General features: G+C 30.8%; 1 protein-coding gene across 5 annotated transcripts; it reads right to left on the reverse strand.

Moving 5' to 3' along the window:
• LOC121224198 (serine/threonine-protein kinase STN7, chloroplastic) lies at positions 1-12,243 on the reverse strand. 5 transcript variants are annotated; one of them, XM_041107017.1, is made up of 11 exons: positions 12,169-12,243; positions 4,078-4,505; positions 3,898-3,987; positions 3,456-3,578; positions 3,242-3,340; positions 2,806-2,974; positions 2,622-2,715; positions 1,629-1,722; positions 1,488-1,544; positions 407-820; positions 1-311 (listed from the first exon to the last, which is right to left on the reverse strand). In XM_041107017.1, the coding sequence occupies exons 1-11, from the start codon at positions 12,212-12,214 to the stop codon at positions 150-152; spliced, it is 1,776 nt and encodes a 591-aa protein (XP_040962951.1). In that variant the 5' UTR covers positions 12,215-12,243; the 3' UTR covers positions 1-149. The 5 variants fall into 5 exon arrangements, with proteins under 5 accessions (XP_040962951.1, XP_040962953.1, XP_040962952.1 ...); XM_041107019.1 differs by lacking the exon at positions 12,169-12,243 and adding an exon at positions 9,148-9,254 and having other exon boundaries at positions 4,078-4,574; XM_041107018.1 differs by lacking the exon at positions 12,169-12,243 and adding an exon at positions 9,148-9,252.
• Positions 12,244-16,912: the final 4,669 nt, after the last annotated feature.

Genomic DNA, 16,912 nt, shown 5'->3' on the forward strand with positions numbered 1-16,912 from the left:
TTCATAGCAATTTCGGTTGATTTAGAACTATATAGACTTCAACTAATTATATCATTCACAAAATACTCCTATAATATTCCAGCTACGTTTCTTATCATGAGAATGGTCAGTTAACAGAAAGGGAAAAAAATTATGTACATATACAAACTCTATTCCTCTTTGGGGATCCACCTGCTCCACCATAGGCTTTTACTGCGTCTGCTAAGCTCATCCATGCTCTCATTCAATGTTCTAATAATCTTCCTTTGAAGTTTAAGAGCTGAAGCAAGAGCATTTCTTTGTGGACTCGCCTTCTTCTTAGGCTCTATATCCTACACCATGATGAGAAAAATCAGTTTAAAAGGTTATCTAGTTAATGATGTTTGAAAAAAAATGCTTTTCTAATTAACTATAGTTTGATACAGACTCTGAGATCCTGAAGCTGTGCTTCTGTGAAACCACCCTCTTTCTCTGTTCCAGATTTTGCCATTAAATTTATTATCCACTTGGCAGTTTCCCCATAATCTTGCTGTGTAGCCCTAAAGACTTGCAACTTCAGATTTTGTACGAAGGATAAAGCTAATAGCCCTTCCCTGTCAAAGTAAGGGTAAGCCAGTGCTGCTTTTGCACTGATTCTTTGTCTTGCTTTATAGCGGACCATTGATGTCAGAAGTTCCCATCCTATCCCATTATCTAAATCCAGCAGCTCAAACCCCTTGCGGAGGTCAGGGCTTGCACGAGGCTCGACGGTGTTCCTCCATGCAACCAAGTCGTAATCACACCTCTTTAGCTGACGGTTGAATTGAATCAATGCGCTGTCCGTCCTTAAAGATGGAAATGCCTGTTTCAAGAAAACTATTAAATGTATTTTGATTGCAACCTCGGTGTCTTATAACACAACAGTCTTACTATTTACAAATGTCACAACTAGAAATTATACATTTGCCAGAAGTAGCATGCATTATGGATTCTTCTACTTTAGAAGGTTACTAAACCAAAGATATTAAAAAGTTTAACCATATACATTTGAAGCTATAGATTGTTGATGGTGCATAACTACTTCCTATAAAAGATTTTTTTTCTCAAGTAAGCATAATTTTAGCATATCATCTTCACACTTCTCACATGTTCTGTATGTGATTTTCATTCACTAATGAAATTTTGAGATTTCCTTTTTTGTTTAAATTTTGACCATGTTTCCCATTGATACAGCAGAAATCAACTTAAAACCAGACTACAATCGTAGTACAGAACTTGACTTGGGAAATCCATTCATTTCTTGAAGTTTACCAGCACAAATCCACCAATGCTGCTTTTTGCAAACTATCTCTTTGATTTGTTACTTAAAAATTTAATATCAAAAGTGATGTTAATTTAGATAAGATTAACTTCTAACTGCTTTCAGCATCATCTTTTGCATCAATTTAGCAAAAAACCTTAAAAAGGTTTTCAAGAAGAAAATAATAATAATAATAAATATGACTACTTGAGCATTATCTACCACTCACCATTTGAAGGAAAATGAGACCAGCACTGTAGATGTCAAATCGATCCGGCAGATTCATCTGTTAGCAAATAACAACAACAGAAATCTGTGTCAATGAAAGAAAAAGGTGAAAATAGACATGGAAGAATCTACTGGGACAAACCTGCCATAAAACAGGGGAAAGTGCAGTTGCCACTGGAGCAGAAGGTGCAGAAGGAGTTTGTGTACTCATGATATATTGCTCTGGTGCAGCATATCTAAGAAAACACAGAAAATTGAATCCCTAAAGAAGAAATTATATGGAATTGGATACTATGTTTTGAAGTATCAATCAGATGTCAATTTAAAGAGTTTCTTGTAGAAAACTGCAATACTCCAACAGAAATTGGTCTCAGCTCACTCATTCCAAACACAAAACCATAAACGACTCTTTGCCCTTTCACCCCCATTGCACCTATCTGCAGTTAATTTCTGCTCAAGTGTTGATCAACCATTGCTTTAGAACCAAGTAATACAGATAATTAATTGTTACTGAGAAAGAGCTATCGAGAGAAATTGTCATTAGAGTTGTTAATCTTTCTATGCAAATACGAAATAGAGGAGTAATCCTGTAACTTAAGGTCCATGATCTGATAATAGTGCAATATCGCATTGTTTGATTTGTATTCACATATCATTTGGGTGTTGGTTTACTGGAGCCAGGGCAAATCAATCAATATCAAATGAAAACAAATGCTTTACAATAGTGTTATACCGATAAACAAGAACAAAAAATGAAACTATGGAGGGTTTGTGCATTATGTGATGGTTATAATTGATTTTTTTTACTTCGTTACTTTGAAATGTTTTAGATTTTGAGCCTAAAACATGTAGACTTTTAAAGAATGAAGTTCTTGAGCTGTTGAGTTCTCTGTACTGTTGAATAACCCGCCTATATATATAGTAAATGAAACAAGGGTTAAAGCATGAAATGTTGAAGTAGTGTAATAGGGAGGGAAGCTTATAAAGGATGAACTTCATAAGTTTGTATTCCACAATATCTTTTGCAGCATGACATGGATCAAATCCTATTCTTAGGTTAAAGCCCTAACTGCCTTGCATTACAACGACAACCATTCTAGATAATATCTATGTAGCTTATAGATAGGGAATTTACCTTGGATCCAAAAGAAATTCCTTTGGAATGTAGTTGATACCCACTCTCAAATCTGCTGCAGCTCCTAGATCAATGATTTTAAATGTACGAGACCCTACTCAAGTTCCAAAACAGCAAAGAATTAATCTAGGAATTCTTGCATTAGAAAAATCTTCATCAACCAAGTCAAGCTTACTACTATTACCTTCAGAGAAAATAATATTTTGTGGCTTAATATCTCTGTGCACAATTCCAATTGAATGAAGACCATCCAAGGCAAATAAGATCTGTCTCATGATAGTCTGGATGATTTGATTTTCCCTTTCCAAGCCCTTGGGCAAGTTCTGAACCTCCCCAAGTATCATTGTTTCTACCTGATATTATACAAAAGGAGTTGGCAATTAAAAAGCTTAAACTGAACTAAGATAAAGTGCTGATTTATGAAAGTCAAAAGTACTAAATCCCTTAGCTAGTCCTTAGCAAGAAAAGCAGTTAACATTCAATGGCATCTAATAATCTAACTATCCACCTATAGCATTACACCACAAAGGCAGAAAAGGGGCAAAATTCACTGAGGATTAACATGTTATTTGATAAACAAGTTTCCTAAGGAAAAAAAGCTAATGAGAGAAAGTAGGAACATTGTAAGGGAACTCTTTGCTCAGCATCAAATCTGAAAGTGTGGCCTCCCCCTCATATCGCCATACAAGCCAATATTCTTCTCCCTTCTTTGAGGAACCCTACAAGAGGTTTAAGGGTAACAGCTTCAGTATGAAGAGAAAAAGGCTTAAATGATATTACCCTCAGAAATCAAACTAAACTTTATCTATTGAGAGTAGTCATAAGTATTAAGACCTCAAGAAAGCCGTATAGAAAATCAGCACAACTGTTTGCACAAGCTCTTCGAACACGCTCATTCATCCAGATCTCCACCGCACCATATTCCGTAGCTTTTTTCACCACCAAGTCACTATCTTTCTGACAATGAATAAAACCCTTAAATTTGTTAACTATTGACATCCCATATTCAATTCCACTATTTTAAACATGCAAAGAGTCTATTCAATTGCCTCTGAGTAGTGGCCATGAAAGCCTAAGTAAACATACACCAATTCCTTTTGTTTGCAAAATCAAATATCTGAAAGTACTTTCTAATTAACGCAACTAAATTCAACAGCTTAACATCCCAATTCAAATAGTAGATTGATAATTAATTGTCGCATGCAAGTAAAGGTAAAGGAATTATGAAAGGAACACAGTTGTTTACACAGTGGATTTCTCAAACACGCAGCCTAACCTTTGAATTAGTCTTCTTATTAGCCAATGAAACTTTATAGACGACACCAAAAGCACCCTCGCCCAGCTTCTTTCCCAAAACAAAATCATCCTGCAAAACCAGAAACAAAGCTTTTTAACCATAAAACAAATCCTCATTGAGAAATATGAACCCGCAAAAACTAGATATGAATTAACTCACATTCTTGAAAGTTGGTCTAAATAACCTCTCAAGGAAAGCAAGAACAAACATGTCGAAAAACCCAGGAGCGACACCTGGAGTGGCCCAGAGATAAGACAAAGCACCCACAGCCAAAATAACACCCGGCACAGTTAAGGTTAGCCCATCAGGCTTGGGCAAAGTGCTTCTATATATGATATCACCACACTCCATGACGGTGCATGGCAACCCCACCCCTACTCCCACAAAGAGATCACGAACTGCATCAATGAGTTGAGCTTTCAAGGACAAAACTCCAAGCGTCTTAGGAATTGAGGGGCTGGCTTTGGAAGAGAGCTTGAGTTTGAACTTGGTGCCAAGAAACGGAGATGGGTGTTTTATAAGTTGCTGGGAGTTGCAAGGATTGATAAGGCCGATGGAAGCTCCACCGGATGCAATTGTGGCCATGCCTATAGAAGAGAGAGAAGTAGGCTAATTTGGGAAGCCTTACCGAATGAGCAGAAACTCAGAAAGAGACACTGCAATTTACATGAACCGGCTTCAAATTTAGACCATTAGTTGCTTTGTCTTTTAGTTTACGATTTTTTTTATATTTGATTTCAATTTTTGTTGTAACACCCTTTACCCGTATTCGATGCCGGAATAGGGTACGAGGTATTACCAGAACATATACAATTTTAACCGTAGTAAACCGAGTTGTAAAATTTTATCTAAATTAAAACTTTTAAATTGTTATTCTTAAGTCGTTAATTAGGGTTTACGTGGCTAAATATACTCACAACTAAGATTCTAATCAGTGTCCCGCTATTAATAAAGTATTTTAACATGGAGTAAATCAAATATAATTTGATCAACAATCGATGTAGAAGCAAAACTTATATAACCCTGGTAACGGTACTGTAGTACTCCCAAATTTCAGAACATAAATTATAATTATAATAGATATAGTAATTTCCGTCAAATAGATATCTCTTACAGATAATCACATAGAATCATAAGAAAACCAGGGTAGCGATATTTCAACATCTGAAGCTATACAAAAATCAGAAAATTACAACCCATGTAGAATGATATGTATTCTGATAATATCCCAGAAAATGTTTAGAAAGATCAATGTCACTCATAAATACTGGAATCTAAAGTAAAAGAGGCAATATAATCTTCACGTATATTCAACAGAACAATAGCTAGTAGAAACAAAATATTAGCCTCACTCAGACTTTATAGTCGATTTTCATATTCACACAAGGGAATAAATACCAGAAAAAGACATGGCAATGTCGAACATAACCCAAACAAACCAGTAATTCTTTCATCTATTAATATATTTAGCTAATGTTCTTATACGATAAGAATTCTTTTTGAAACTAAACAGTCACATATACTTCTGAGGTTAATTGTACACACAGAATGTCTAAAAGGAATCATAGTAATTAGCCCATTATAGCTACTGTACTCAGCTATTAATACAATACAAACATTACTCAATTGTCTAATTCTGTCATCAAAATTTTCACATTATCTTTTTACTAACAGAAATCGATCCAGACAAACTTCCAATTAATTCTTTCTTTAAATATCACACCTGAATAAATCATTTAATCAGATTTAACTTCTTTTGTGAAAGCAACTTTACATAATCTGAGTATTTTTCAAAACTATCCAATATCTCTCTCTCTTTTTATATTGTCTTCATTTGCTAATTCATTCACTTTTCCGACCACATTATTAATCTTCCGTACACAAACTTCTGTAACACTGCACTTATAAGCTTATTCAACCAAAATTTTACAAATTTCATTGTAACATTTTAATGATATGGGGGGTGAGTATAGTAAACCTCAAATTTATCCTACACATAAATGCACGTGACACATAAATACTGGAATCTAAAGTAAAAGAGGCAATATAATCTTCACGTATATTCAACAGAACAATAGCTAGTAGAAACAAAATATTAGCCTCACTCAGACTTTATAGTCGATTTTCATATTCACACAAGGGAATAAATACCAGAAAAAGACATGGCAATGTCGAACATAACCCAAACAAACCAGTAATTCTTTCATCTATTAATATATTTAGCTAATGTTCTTATACGATAAGAATTCTTTTTGAAACTAAACAGTCACATATACTTCTGAGGTTAATTGTACACACAGAATGTCTAAAAGGAATCATAGTAATTAGCCCATTATAGCTATTGTACTCAGCTATTAATACAATACAAACATTACTCAATTGTCTAATTCTGTCATCAAAATTTTCACATTATCTTTTTACTAACAGAAATCGATCCAGACAAACTTCCAATTAATTCTTTCTTTAAATATCACACCTGAATAAATCATTTAATCAGATTTAACTTCTTTTGTGAAAGCAACTTTACATAATCTGAGTATTTTTCAAAACTATCCAATATCTCTCTCTCTTTTTATATTGTCTTCATTTGCTAATTCATTCACTTTTCCGACCACATTATTAATCTTCCGTACACAAACTTCTGTAACACTGCACTTATAAGCTTATTCAACCAAAATTTTACAAATTTCATTGTAACATTTTAATGATATGGGGGGTGAGTATAGTAAACCTCAAATTTATCCTACACATAAATGCACGTGACACATAAATACTGGAATCTAAAGTAAAAGAGGCAATATAATCTTCACGTATATTCAACAGAACAATAGCTAGTAGAAACAAAATATTAGCCTCACTCAGACTTTATAGTCGATTTTCATATTCACACAAGGGAATAAATACCAGAAAAAGACATGGCAATGTCAAACATAACCCAAACAAACCAGTAATTCTTTCATCTATTAATATATTTAGCTAATGTTCTTATACGATAAGAATTCTTTTTGAAACTAAACGGTCACATATACTTCTGAGGATAATTGTACACACAGAATGTCTAAAAGGAATCATAGTAATTAGCCCATTATAGCTACTGTACTCAGCTATTAATACAATACAAACATTACTCAATTGTCTAATTCTGTCATCAAAATTTTCACATTATCTTTTTACTAACAGAAATCGATCCAGACAAACTTCCGATTAATTCTTTCTTTAAATATCACACCTGAATAAATCATTTAATCAGATTTAACTTCTTTTGTGAAAGCAACTTTACATAATCTGAGTATTTTTCAAAACTATCCAATATCTCTCTCTCTTTTTATATTGTCTTCATTTGCTAATTCATTCACTTTTCCGACCACATTATTAATCTTCCGTACACAAACTTCTGTAACACTGCACTCATAAGCTTATTCAACCAAAATTTTACAAATTTCATTGTAACATTTTACTGATATGGGGGGTGAGTCTAGTAAACCTCAAATTTATCCTACACATAAATGCACGTGACACATACTATCACAAAATAGCCAATTCATTACTAATTTCACATTCTCAAAGCATTTAATAAACATTTGTTTTTAATCACTTTTATTCTCAACACATAATTCATATGCCAACTCAAATCACTAATTCACAATCGAAATTTCTATATAGCATCATAATCCAAATATCATAACTCATGTGCTCATATAATTATAGCATTTATCAATAACAAAATGTTATACTCTTTGATTCATACCTTTATGAGTTTCAACTCATAATCAATACATTTTCACTCAAACATTTAAGTGTTTACTTCTATACTTTCAGAATTAATTCAGTTGAAAAACATATCTGTCTCATAAAAATAATTTTCATCATAAAACAATACTGATGAGGGAGTGATAATGAGGCCGTAAAGCCTCTAACTTATTCTCATAAATACATATATATAACTCAGTTTTCATCATCAATGTAGTACCATCATAACCACATAGTTCATTCTAAGCAAATTAACACATCTATTTATACACAATTCATTCATATATTTTATTTTTCTCCTCTTCCTCTCCATTTCACATCCTTTATGTATAAAACATGCTTAAATAGCATTATACATAATTTCACTATTCACTTATTTTTAAATTCAAAGCTGTCTATTTGAGTCAGAGTCACTAAATCATTTTTATCCGAAGCTACAGAGCTCCAAATTAAGATCCGTTAATTTTCCTCGAAACTAGACTCACATGTATTGTTACCAAAAAATTTTAAAAATTTTTTACTTGTCCAATTAATACAGTTTATTCTTTAAATTCACCCTTGTTTCACTACTCAACATCTCTGATCTCTCTTTACTAAAAATGAATTATCTCATTGTACAGAATTTGGATGATATTTTTGATTGTTTTATTTGAAAATAGACTCATTAAGGATTCTAAGCATATAAATTATAACTTGTAATTATTTTTTTAAAATTTTTAATTATTTTCCAAAGTCAGAACAGGAGATTCCGAAATCAATCCGACCCTGCCTCACTAAAATTCAAATATCTCAAAACCTATAACTTTTATGCTTGCTCTGTTTCTTTTATGTAAAACTAGACTCATTAATCTTTCATTTCATATCTTATTCACTCTCTAATTCAATTTCCACCATTTTTGGTGATTTTTCAAAGTCACACTATTGTTACTATCCAAAACTATTTTGTTGCACATTTTACTTTTTCATAATTTCACTTTTTCACTTTCAATCATTATTCAATTCAATTTCACACATATAATAACACATTTGACTTATTTAACAGTCACATTATTCAATCTAGTCCAAAAATCATATTTTAGCAAAATCACATTTTTGCCCCTAAAATTTCACAAAATTCATTTTTGCTCCTAGGCTCGGAAATCAAATTTTATTCCTTTTTCTTATATTTTATGACATGCTAAACATTTTTTCCTTCTATGGCAACATCAAATTCTTGCTCTAACGTGCATTTATGAACAATAAAATTTTTTTTCCGATTATATCATTTTATACGTTTTCACTTAAAATCGCTTAGCAAAGATCGTTTAACATAATTCTAAGCTTTATATTCTATCATGAAACATCAAAATACACACTTTTCAACTATTGGTACTTTTCCAAACATAAATCCTAGCTCGAATTAATGGTAAAATTAGCTAAATTAAGTTACCAAGACTCTAAAAATGTAAAAAAACATTAAAAACGGGATAAAAATTGTACCTAGATGGACCATAGAAGCTTGGCCGAATGTTTGCTCATCCATGGCTGCCAATTTTCTTCATAAACGGTTGAAGAAGAAAGAAAAAAAAGATGATAGCTTTTAAATTTTGTCTTATTATACCTTTATTAACTCAATTACCAACTTGCCCTTTTCTTTTCAAACTAATTTCAAAAATACCAAACAAATATCTTCCACTAACTTATTAATGGACTAATTGTCACATAAGAACTCCCACTAAAAATTTCATAGCTATTTAATACCTCTAGCTTCTAGAAATCAAGTTTTGCACTTATTATGATTTAGTCCTTTTGACTAAATTGAGTGCCCAAACGTCGAAATTTCCAAACGAAATTTTTAAAAAATCATTTCGTGAAATCATAGACCATAAAAATATAATGAACATAAATTTTTTTTCATCGAATTTGTGGTCCCGAAACCACTGTTCCGACTAGGCCTAAAATCGGGCTATTACATTTGTAACACCCCTTACCCGTATTCGATGCTGGAATAGGGTACAAGGTATTACTAGAACATATACACTTTTAACCGTAGTAAACCAAGTTGTAAAATTTCATCTAAATTAAAACTTTCAAGTTGTTATTCTCGAGTCGTTAATTAGGGTTTTCTTGGCTAAATATACTCACAATCTTTCACTTCATCGTCGTATGAATTTATAAATTTTCACTTACTTGTTGAATTCGTCCTGAGTACCTGAACTTATCCGTATCATTACATATTCTAATATCGTCAAATTTTCCTTTTTAACTAATGTAATATATCAATTACTCACTATCTAGTAAGCTAATTGTCACATATATATACATTATCCATTAATCTCTCACAAAGCTAACAAAATTAGCCACAAAGATAGTACAAATTTTCTCTATTCGATATAAATCAAAACCTGTTATTTCTTTTCCAACAAACCTTACTAAATATACACTTTATACTAACCCAAGTGTTTAACCATTCACCCATGACATAAATATATTTTATCCATTATTGCCAAATATATATATGCTTCACAAATCATAATTCACCTCACATAGTAACTGAATTAATTTTTATCATTTGTCAAAGAGATTACAAAATAAGTTATATAACAAAATATAGATATATTTTAAACCACACAAATAAGCAAATTTTCATGGCATTACATGATCATCACATATCAAAGACAAATGTTCTTGACATTTCTATCACATAAACCGAATTAATCAATGCAACCTCAATGATATAATCATCCATATATCATTATTTTCACACATATAAATATCATGACTAAATTTCTTAAACATTTGATCAATTGCTTTTCAATACCGCAATAGTCCTTTAGTATCAATACATATAAAACATTCAATTTAACATTTACCGATTATAATCGGGCATATGACCATTTATACACAATTCATTCATACATTTTATTATCCTCCTCCTCCTCTCCATTTCACATCCTTTATGTATAAAACATGCTTAATTAGCATTATACATAATTTCACTATTCACTTATTTTTAAATTCAAAACTGTCTATTTGAGTCAGAGTCACTAAAACATTTTTATCCGAAGATAAAGAGCTCCAAATTAAGTTCTGTTAATTTTCCCCGAAACTAGACTCACATTCCTTCTTACCATAAAATTTTCAGAATTTTTTACTTGGCCAATTGTACAGTTTATTCTTTAAAGATTCCCCTATTTCACTGCTCAACATCTCTGACCTCACTTCACTAAAAATAAATTATCTCATTGTACAGATTTCAGATGATATTTTTGTTTGTTTCTTTTGAAAATAGACTCATTAAGAATTCTAAGCATATAAATCATAACTCATAATTATTTTTGTACAATTTTTAATTATTTTCCAAAGTCAGAATAGGGGATTCTAAAATCAATCCGACCCTTCCCCACTAAAATTCAAATATCTCAAAATGTATAACTCTTTTGCTTGCTTTGTTTCTTTTATGTAAAAATAGACTCATTAAGATTTAATTCCATATCTCACTCAACCACTAACTTAATTCCTATTATTTTTGGTGATTTTTCAAAGTAACGTCACTGTCACTGTCCAAATCTGTTCTGTTTCAAATTCACTCATTCACATAACACTATAACAATTTATTTTGTAAGCACGGTACAAAACTTCATCACTCCAGTGACTTTTTTGCAACTCATCGCATCTCAATCGCATATTCTTATTGGTTTGCAATTTCTCATATCCCGTTAAACATGTCAGTATAATAGCGAACATTCGGTGGTTTGCACATAGTACCACTCATTTAACTATTATCATTCGATACACGTAGCAGCCTTCACATAGTACTATACATGTGACCTTTCATTCCGGTACACGTAGTAGCCTACACATAGTACTACACACGTGACCATCACTTTCACTTTCACATAGTGACCTACACACAGTACATGTCACACATGTGATCATTTCTGTCACTTCATTCGTATCCCTTTTTATTCCGAATATTCAATCGAGAAATTTCTCACTTTTTCCCATTTTTTTCTTTTTCACTAATCAAAGTCAATTCCTTGTCTTTCTTGACTTATAATAACACATTTAACTTATTTTACACTCACATTATTCAATCCAGTCCAAAAATCACATTCTGAAAAAATTATATTTTTACCCCTAAAGTTTCACAAAATTACGATTTTCCCCTAGGCTCGAAAATTAAATTTTATTTCTTTTTCTTATGTTTTATGACATGCTGAACAATATTTCCTTCTATAGCAACATCAAATTCTTTCTCTAAAGCGCACTTATGAACAATAATAATTTTTAACAATTATACCGTTTCACTCGTTTTCGCTGAAAATCGTTTAGCAAAAATCATTTAACATAATTCTAAGATTCATATTCTATCATGAAACATCAAAATTCACACTTTCATCTATGGGTAATTTTTCAAACATAATTTCTAGCTCGAATTAATGATAGAAATAGCTTAAGCAAGTTACCGGGATTCTAAAAATATAAAGAACAAGAAAAACGGGGCTAAAACGGACTTACCATGAAGCTTGAAAGAATGAACAAACCCTAACCATGGAGTCCACATAATATTCGGCCAGCACTCCTGGAGAAGAAGATGATAAGAAGATGATTTTGGCCTTATTTTCTTTTTAATTTGTTTTAATTATCAAGTTACCAAAATGCCCTTAACTTAAAAATATCCTATTTCACCTATTTCATGTCTCTTTTTGTCCATAAAACCAATGGTCTAATTACCATTTAAGGACCTCCAATTTAAAATTTCATAGCAATTTGACACCTCTAGCTTCTAGAACTCAACTTTTGCACTTTTTACAATTTAGCCCTTTTGACTAAATTGAGTGCTCAAACGTCGAAATTTTCGAACGAAATTTTTACAAAATCTTTCCGTGAAATTGTAGACCATAAAAATAATATAATAAATAAATTTTTTTTATCGGATTTGTGGTTCCGAAACCACGGTTCCAACTAGGCTTAAAATCGGGCTGTTATACTTATTTTGGCAAAACCTTCTTAAATGTTAGGGTAGATTATTTTTGGTATCAGTTAGCCATCAAAGAGAGGCGACCGATGGTGGCGGACGGCAACCTTCTTGGCAATAGTTGTTTTATTCTAGAATTTGGTAAATCAAAATTTCTAATCAATAACTAAAAATGTTTGGTATATAAAAATATCTAACGAAATTTTAGAAGCTTATGGGAATAATGGGTTACAAATTTTGGTTTATATGAAAACTTATAAAAAGCTTATATTAGGAAGTGTACGCTAGAATTTTTGGAAAAGGAGAGACTAACAAATGAGTAGTTTTAACCTTGGGTTGATTAGCAAGGGAAGCACAATATATATATATATTAAGTGGGATGAGAAAGAAAAACTTTTAAATTTTATTTAAAAAAAAAAACAAAATTTCAATCGTGAAGCTTGTGGACAGTATAACAACAGCTGATAAAAGTGTAATTATTTTATGCTGAAATTTTAATCATCTGACATTCAATATTGAAAGTAATTAAGCAAAAGTTTTAGATGTGCGACGTGGCTTATTTTCAATCTTAGGTTAGGCATAGTTTGAGATTTTTCAAATGTGGGGATTTCAATGTTATGAATGAATTTCTGTTTATCATTCTTTCATTGTTTTACTTTGTGTTGCTTAGCGATCTAATCTGGTTGTTATGTATATATAATTAAGGGTTAATTAGGCAAAAAAAGAAGTAACCATTTTTAATCATGGATTACAAACATAACTCATGATTCTATTATAATTTTCATTCTACTTCTTATCTAATAAAATTTTAATATGGACAAAATAGTGGAAGAAGATATTTTGGCAAAAGAAATGGCCATAGTTTAATTAAATGAGATCTTTTCTTTCTCTCCAATAACATAACATCTAAAGAAAAAAAAACCCCTCTTATAATTAGGTATTCATAGAGATATTTGGGGTGGGAGCATTGTTCTAACTTTTTTAAAATTTAGAATTTTTCAGATGAGTTCTAGAGAATGGTGTTGGTGAGAGAGAAAAGGTGATACAAAGAGACGAGAGGAGAAATGATTTAGTATGGAAATTGAAAATAAATATCCATTACTTTTTCCTTTTTTTGAAAGAATTTTTATCAACCATTCTTTTTTGTTTTTAGATAGAAAGAAGAATGATAGGATAAAATATTAATGGTATTTTATTTACATTAATATAATTATAACTATAAACATTATTCGTAAATTTATCTTTTCAACCAACAAAGAATGTAATAGAATTCCTACTTTATTTCATTCATGATATTATTTTTGGAAGATTTGTTTAAACAGGTTTTAAAATTATTTAAAAATCATATAATGATGATTGACTTGATCCATCACTGGTATTTGCAGGGGCAAAGAAGAATTTTGTGGAGACTTGAGGGGTACAATTAAAAAGAAAAACCTAAATTAAATAATTAATTGTTAAGACACCAAACTAACACCTTTTATTCAATCAACAATTAAACTCCCTACCTCTTCCAATTTTGCCCTTCTATATTTGTTGTTGAAAGATGTGAAGTAGATGTAGGAGCAAAGTTCCGCTATTTAATGCTTGCTTGCTCTTCCTGAAAGAGAAAGTGTTGGTTCATAGTGATCTTTCTGTAATTCGATTTAAGATATGGGCCAAATGTAATTTCTTAAAGGTTGATATAAGATGATTCCTTAGCACTGCAGCTCAGCAACCTACAACTGTCCCTTATTTATTTGTTTCTGGTTGGGTGGCTGTGAAGAAAGTAAGAAGAGAGGAGAGAAAATCATTTTTACACATTAATAATTTATTTTATGTTATTTTTATGTCATCACTCGATTCATATCTTTTCTTTATTTTTCTGAAATAAACTGTTAAGGTGATCCAATTTAGTGAAAATTATTTTGTTTTTGAATGATATATTTAAATTAGTTTATCCAAAAGTTGAGTCATGAATAAATTTAAGATTAAATTTGACCAATTAAGAAAAAAAAAGTTAAAAATAAAAGCATTTAAATAATTATTTTTTTAATTTAAAATTATGTATTTACAAAGTTTTTGGTACATTAATCTGCAAGTCGGTTTAAATATCATCTCTAATTCACTTGCAAAAATCATTATAGCAAATTTAATTTTCATTAAAAAATTAAATGAATATTTATGATTTAATAAAACTTAACACAAAATTAATTTCAAATATTTACTATTAATTAAATAAAATAGTTTTTTAATTAATAAATGTCAATTTTGATAACTCTTTTGAAAAAGGTAGCAACAAGTAAGAATCAAGCTAGGAATGTTATTGGCTTAATATGGTAAAAACCCCTTAAATTATTACACTTTATTTAAACAATCCTTTTTAACTACAAAAATAATATAAGGGTTTGTTTAAAAAGTATATTAGTCGATGATATTATTGGTAAATGGCATGAAAATAGAAAACCCTAATGAACCAGCAATGCCTCAATTAGTATGGATGACAAAAGGAACCCATTGTAAGGCTTAATTCGGGTTTAATTCAACTCAAAAAAAAAAAAAAAGGAGAAGAATTTGGTAGAAACTGCTTTGATTCTCAGGTTTATTGGAGGAAGAAGACTAGTGAATCAAAGGAAGGTTAGCAGTATCTATAGATGAAATTAGCATTCCCTATATTAATCTTCTTTTGGTTTTTGCCTCTAAGGTGTGTTTTTCAAATGGTCCTTCCCTTGGAAATGAACCTTTCTTTTACCAATTTCTTCGCCTAGTGTTTTTGAACATTCACAAACGGGCTAAAATATTATCATTGAAGACGTTGATGAATAAAATCTATGTAGTTGAGAAGTTAAATGCCCAAAGAGGGCAAAGTCAAAAGTGTGGTGCTTTCCTTTTAAAGGATTAAATAGGACCACAAAGCAAATAACATCTGCACAATTGCAATGTCATTCTGATATTCTTCCCCCAAAGAATCTTACTTTTCTTTACCCCACTACACAAAATCAACTTTAGATCGTATCATATGGGATTCCAACATCAATTTAAAGAGAACCAACCACTTAGAAATTAGTGAACCCCAAACGTTAGTTTTCAACACCAAATTTCCTTTAACATTCATCATTGGACAATTGTACTATATAGGTTAACATGGTGCATCTAACCCACACTTCAATTTTGAAAATTGTGAACCAAATATGAAAAGGGAAATCCAGACTTGGGCTTTAGTTTGGGTCTTTTTAAGTGTTTGACTGACCTTCAAATGGGGTTGTTTGGGTTTCAACGCATTCATTCATAAGACCCAAATTATTAGGTCCTTCTTCATCTTTTCGGATTAGGCTTAAATATACTTGAATAGGGTTGTATTTAAAGCATGCAATCCTTTCACTCCCGGTGGCTTTAATGGCTGCATTTAATTTTAAAGTATGCTGTTAACAGGGGGTCATGATGGAGGAAGTAAGATTTTTTTTTCTTTTATTCAATTAAAAATACATATTTAATTCATTTTATCAAATAATTATTTACTTTAGTTACAAATATAATTTAACTTTAAATAATCTTAGAATTTTTACACATGTTACAATCCTATTAGCCCATTGTACCAGCAGTTTTATAAAAATAAAAACAAGCATTATTTGTAGCAAGTCCTTAGTTGTGTAACGGTTGACAACTATAGGAACAATATGATAAAAGAAATTAGGGACTAATATGAGAAAACATACCAAAGTCAGGAACCCAAATAATAATAAAAAAACTATTTCCATAACCTACCGTCAATGTCTTTTTCTCTTCTTTCTTAAGCTACCGTCAATCTCTTGATTAATAAAACAATTCATACTTTTATTTTATATTTATATACTAGTTTATTATCCCGTGTCATTCCCAGATTTGATTATATATATAAATTAAAAAATATTATATTTAGTTTTTAAAATTTTGATATTAAATTTATAAGATTGAGCAAGTAGGATAAATATGTTTAAAGTTACTTTTTGTACATTTGAAACTCAATTATTTTACTTTTTTAAAGAATTTAATATCTCTACTTTAAAGATTTACAATGCAACTTCAATTGTTAATCTCGTTAAGAAACTTCCATTAAATACAAGTCCATTATGATGTTAAGCCTACAAGGGAGAATGTTTTTTTTTTCAAATATCATACATCAGAAGTTAATAAAAAAATAAATAGTGTTAATAATTGGATACGAATTTTCAAATCTGAAAAGTAAATGAACTAAAATCTGTTAAATTAAAGTAGAGAGGCTAATTTTTAAATATAAAAAGAGTATAAGGACTTAAACAATAGTTT

Source organism: Gossypium hirsutum, chromosome D12 (genome assembly GCF_007990345.1).
Source record: "Gossypium hirsutum isolate 1008001.06 chromosome D12, Gossypium_hirsutum_v2.1, whole genome shotgun sequence".
Lineage (NCBI taxonomy): Eukaryota > Viridiplantae > Streptophyta > Magnoliopsida > Malvales > Malvaceae > Gossypium > Gossypium hirsutum.

What these genes read in the sequence shown, in the direction of transcription:
- LOC121224198 (XM_041107017.1), bottom strand. Translation starts at nt 12,214, where the DNA reads ATGTGGACTCCATGGTTAGGGTTTGTTCATTCTTTCAAGCTTCATG. An exon ending in AAATATTATTTTCTCTGAAG is followed by an intron (nt 2,716 to 2,805) that starts GTAATAGTAGTA and finishes GAACTTGAGTAG; the next exon opens with GGTCTCGTACATTTAAAATC. An exon ending in CACAGCTTCAGGATCTCAGA is followed by an intron (nt 312 to 406) that starts GTCTGTATCAAA and finishes ATCATGGTGTAG; the next exon opens with GATATAGAGCCTAAGAAGAA.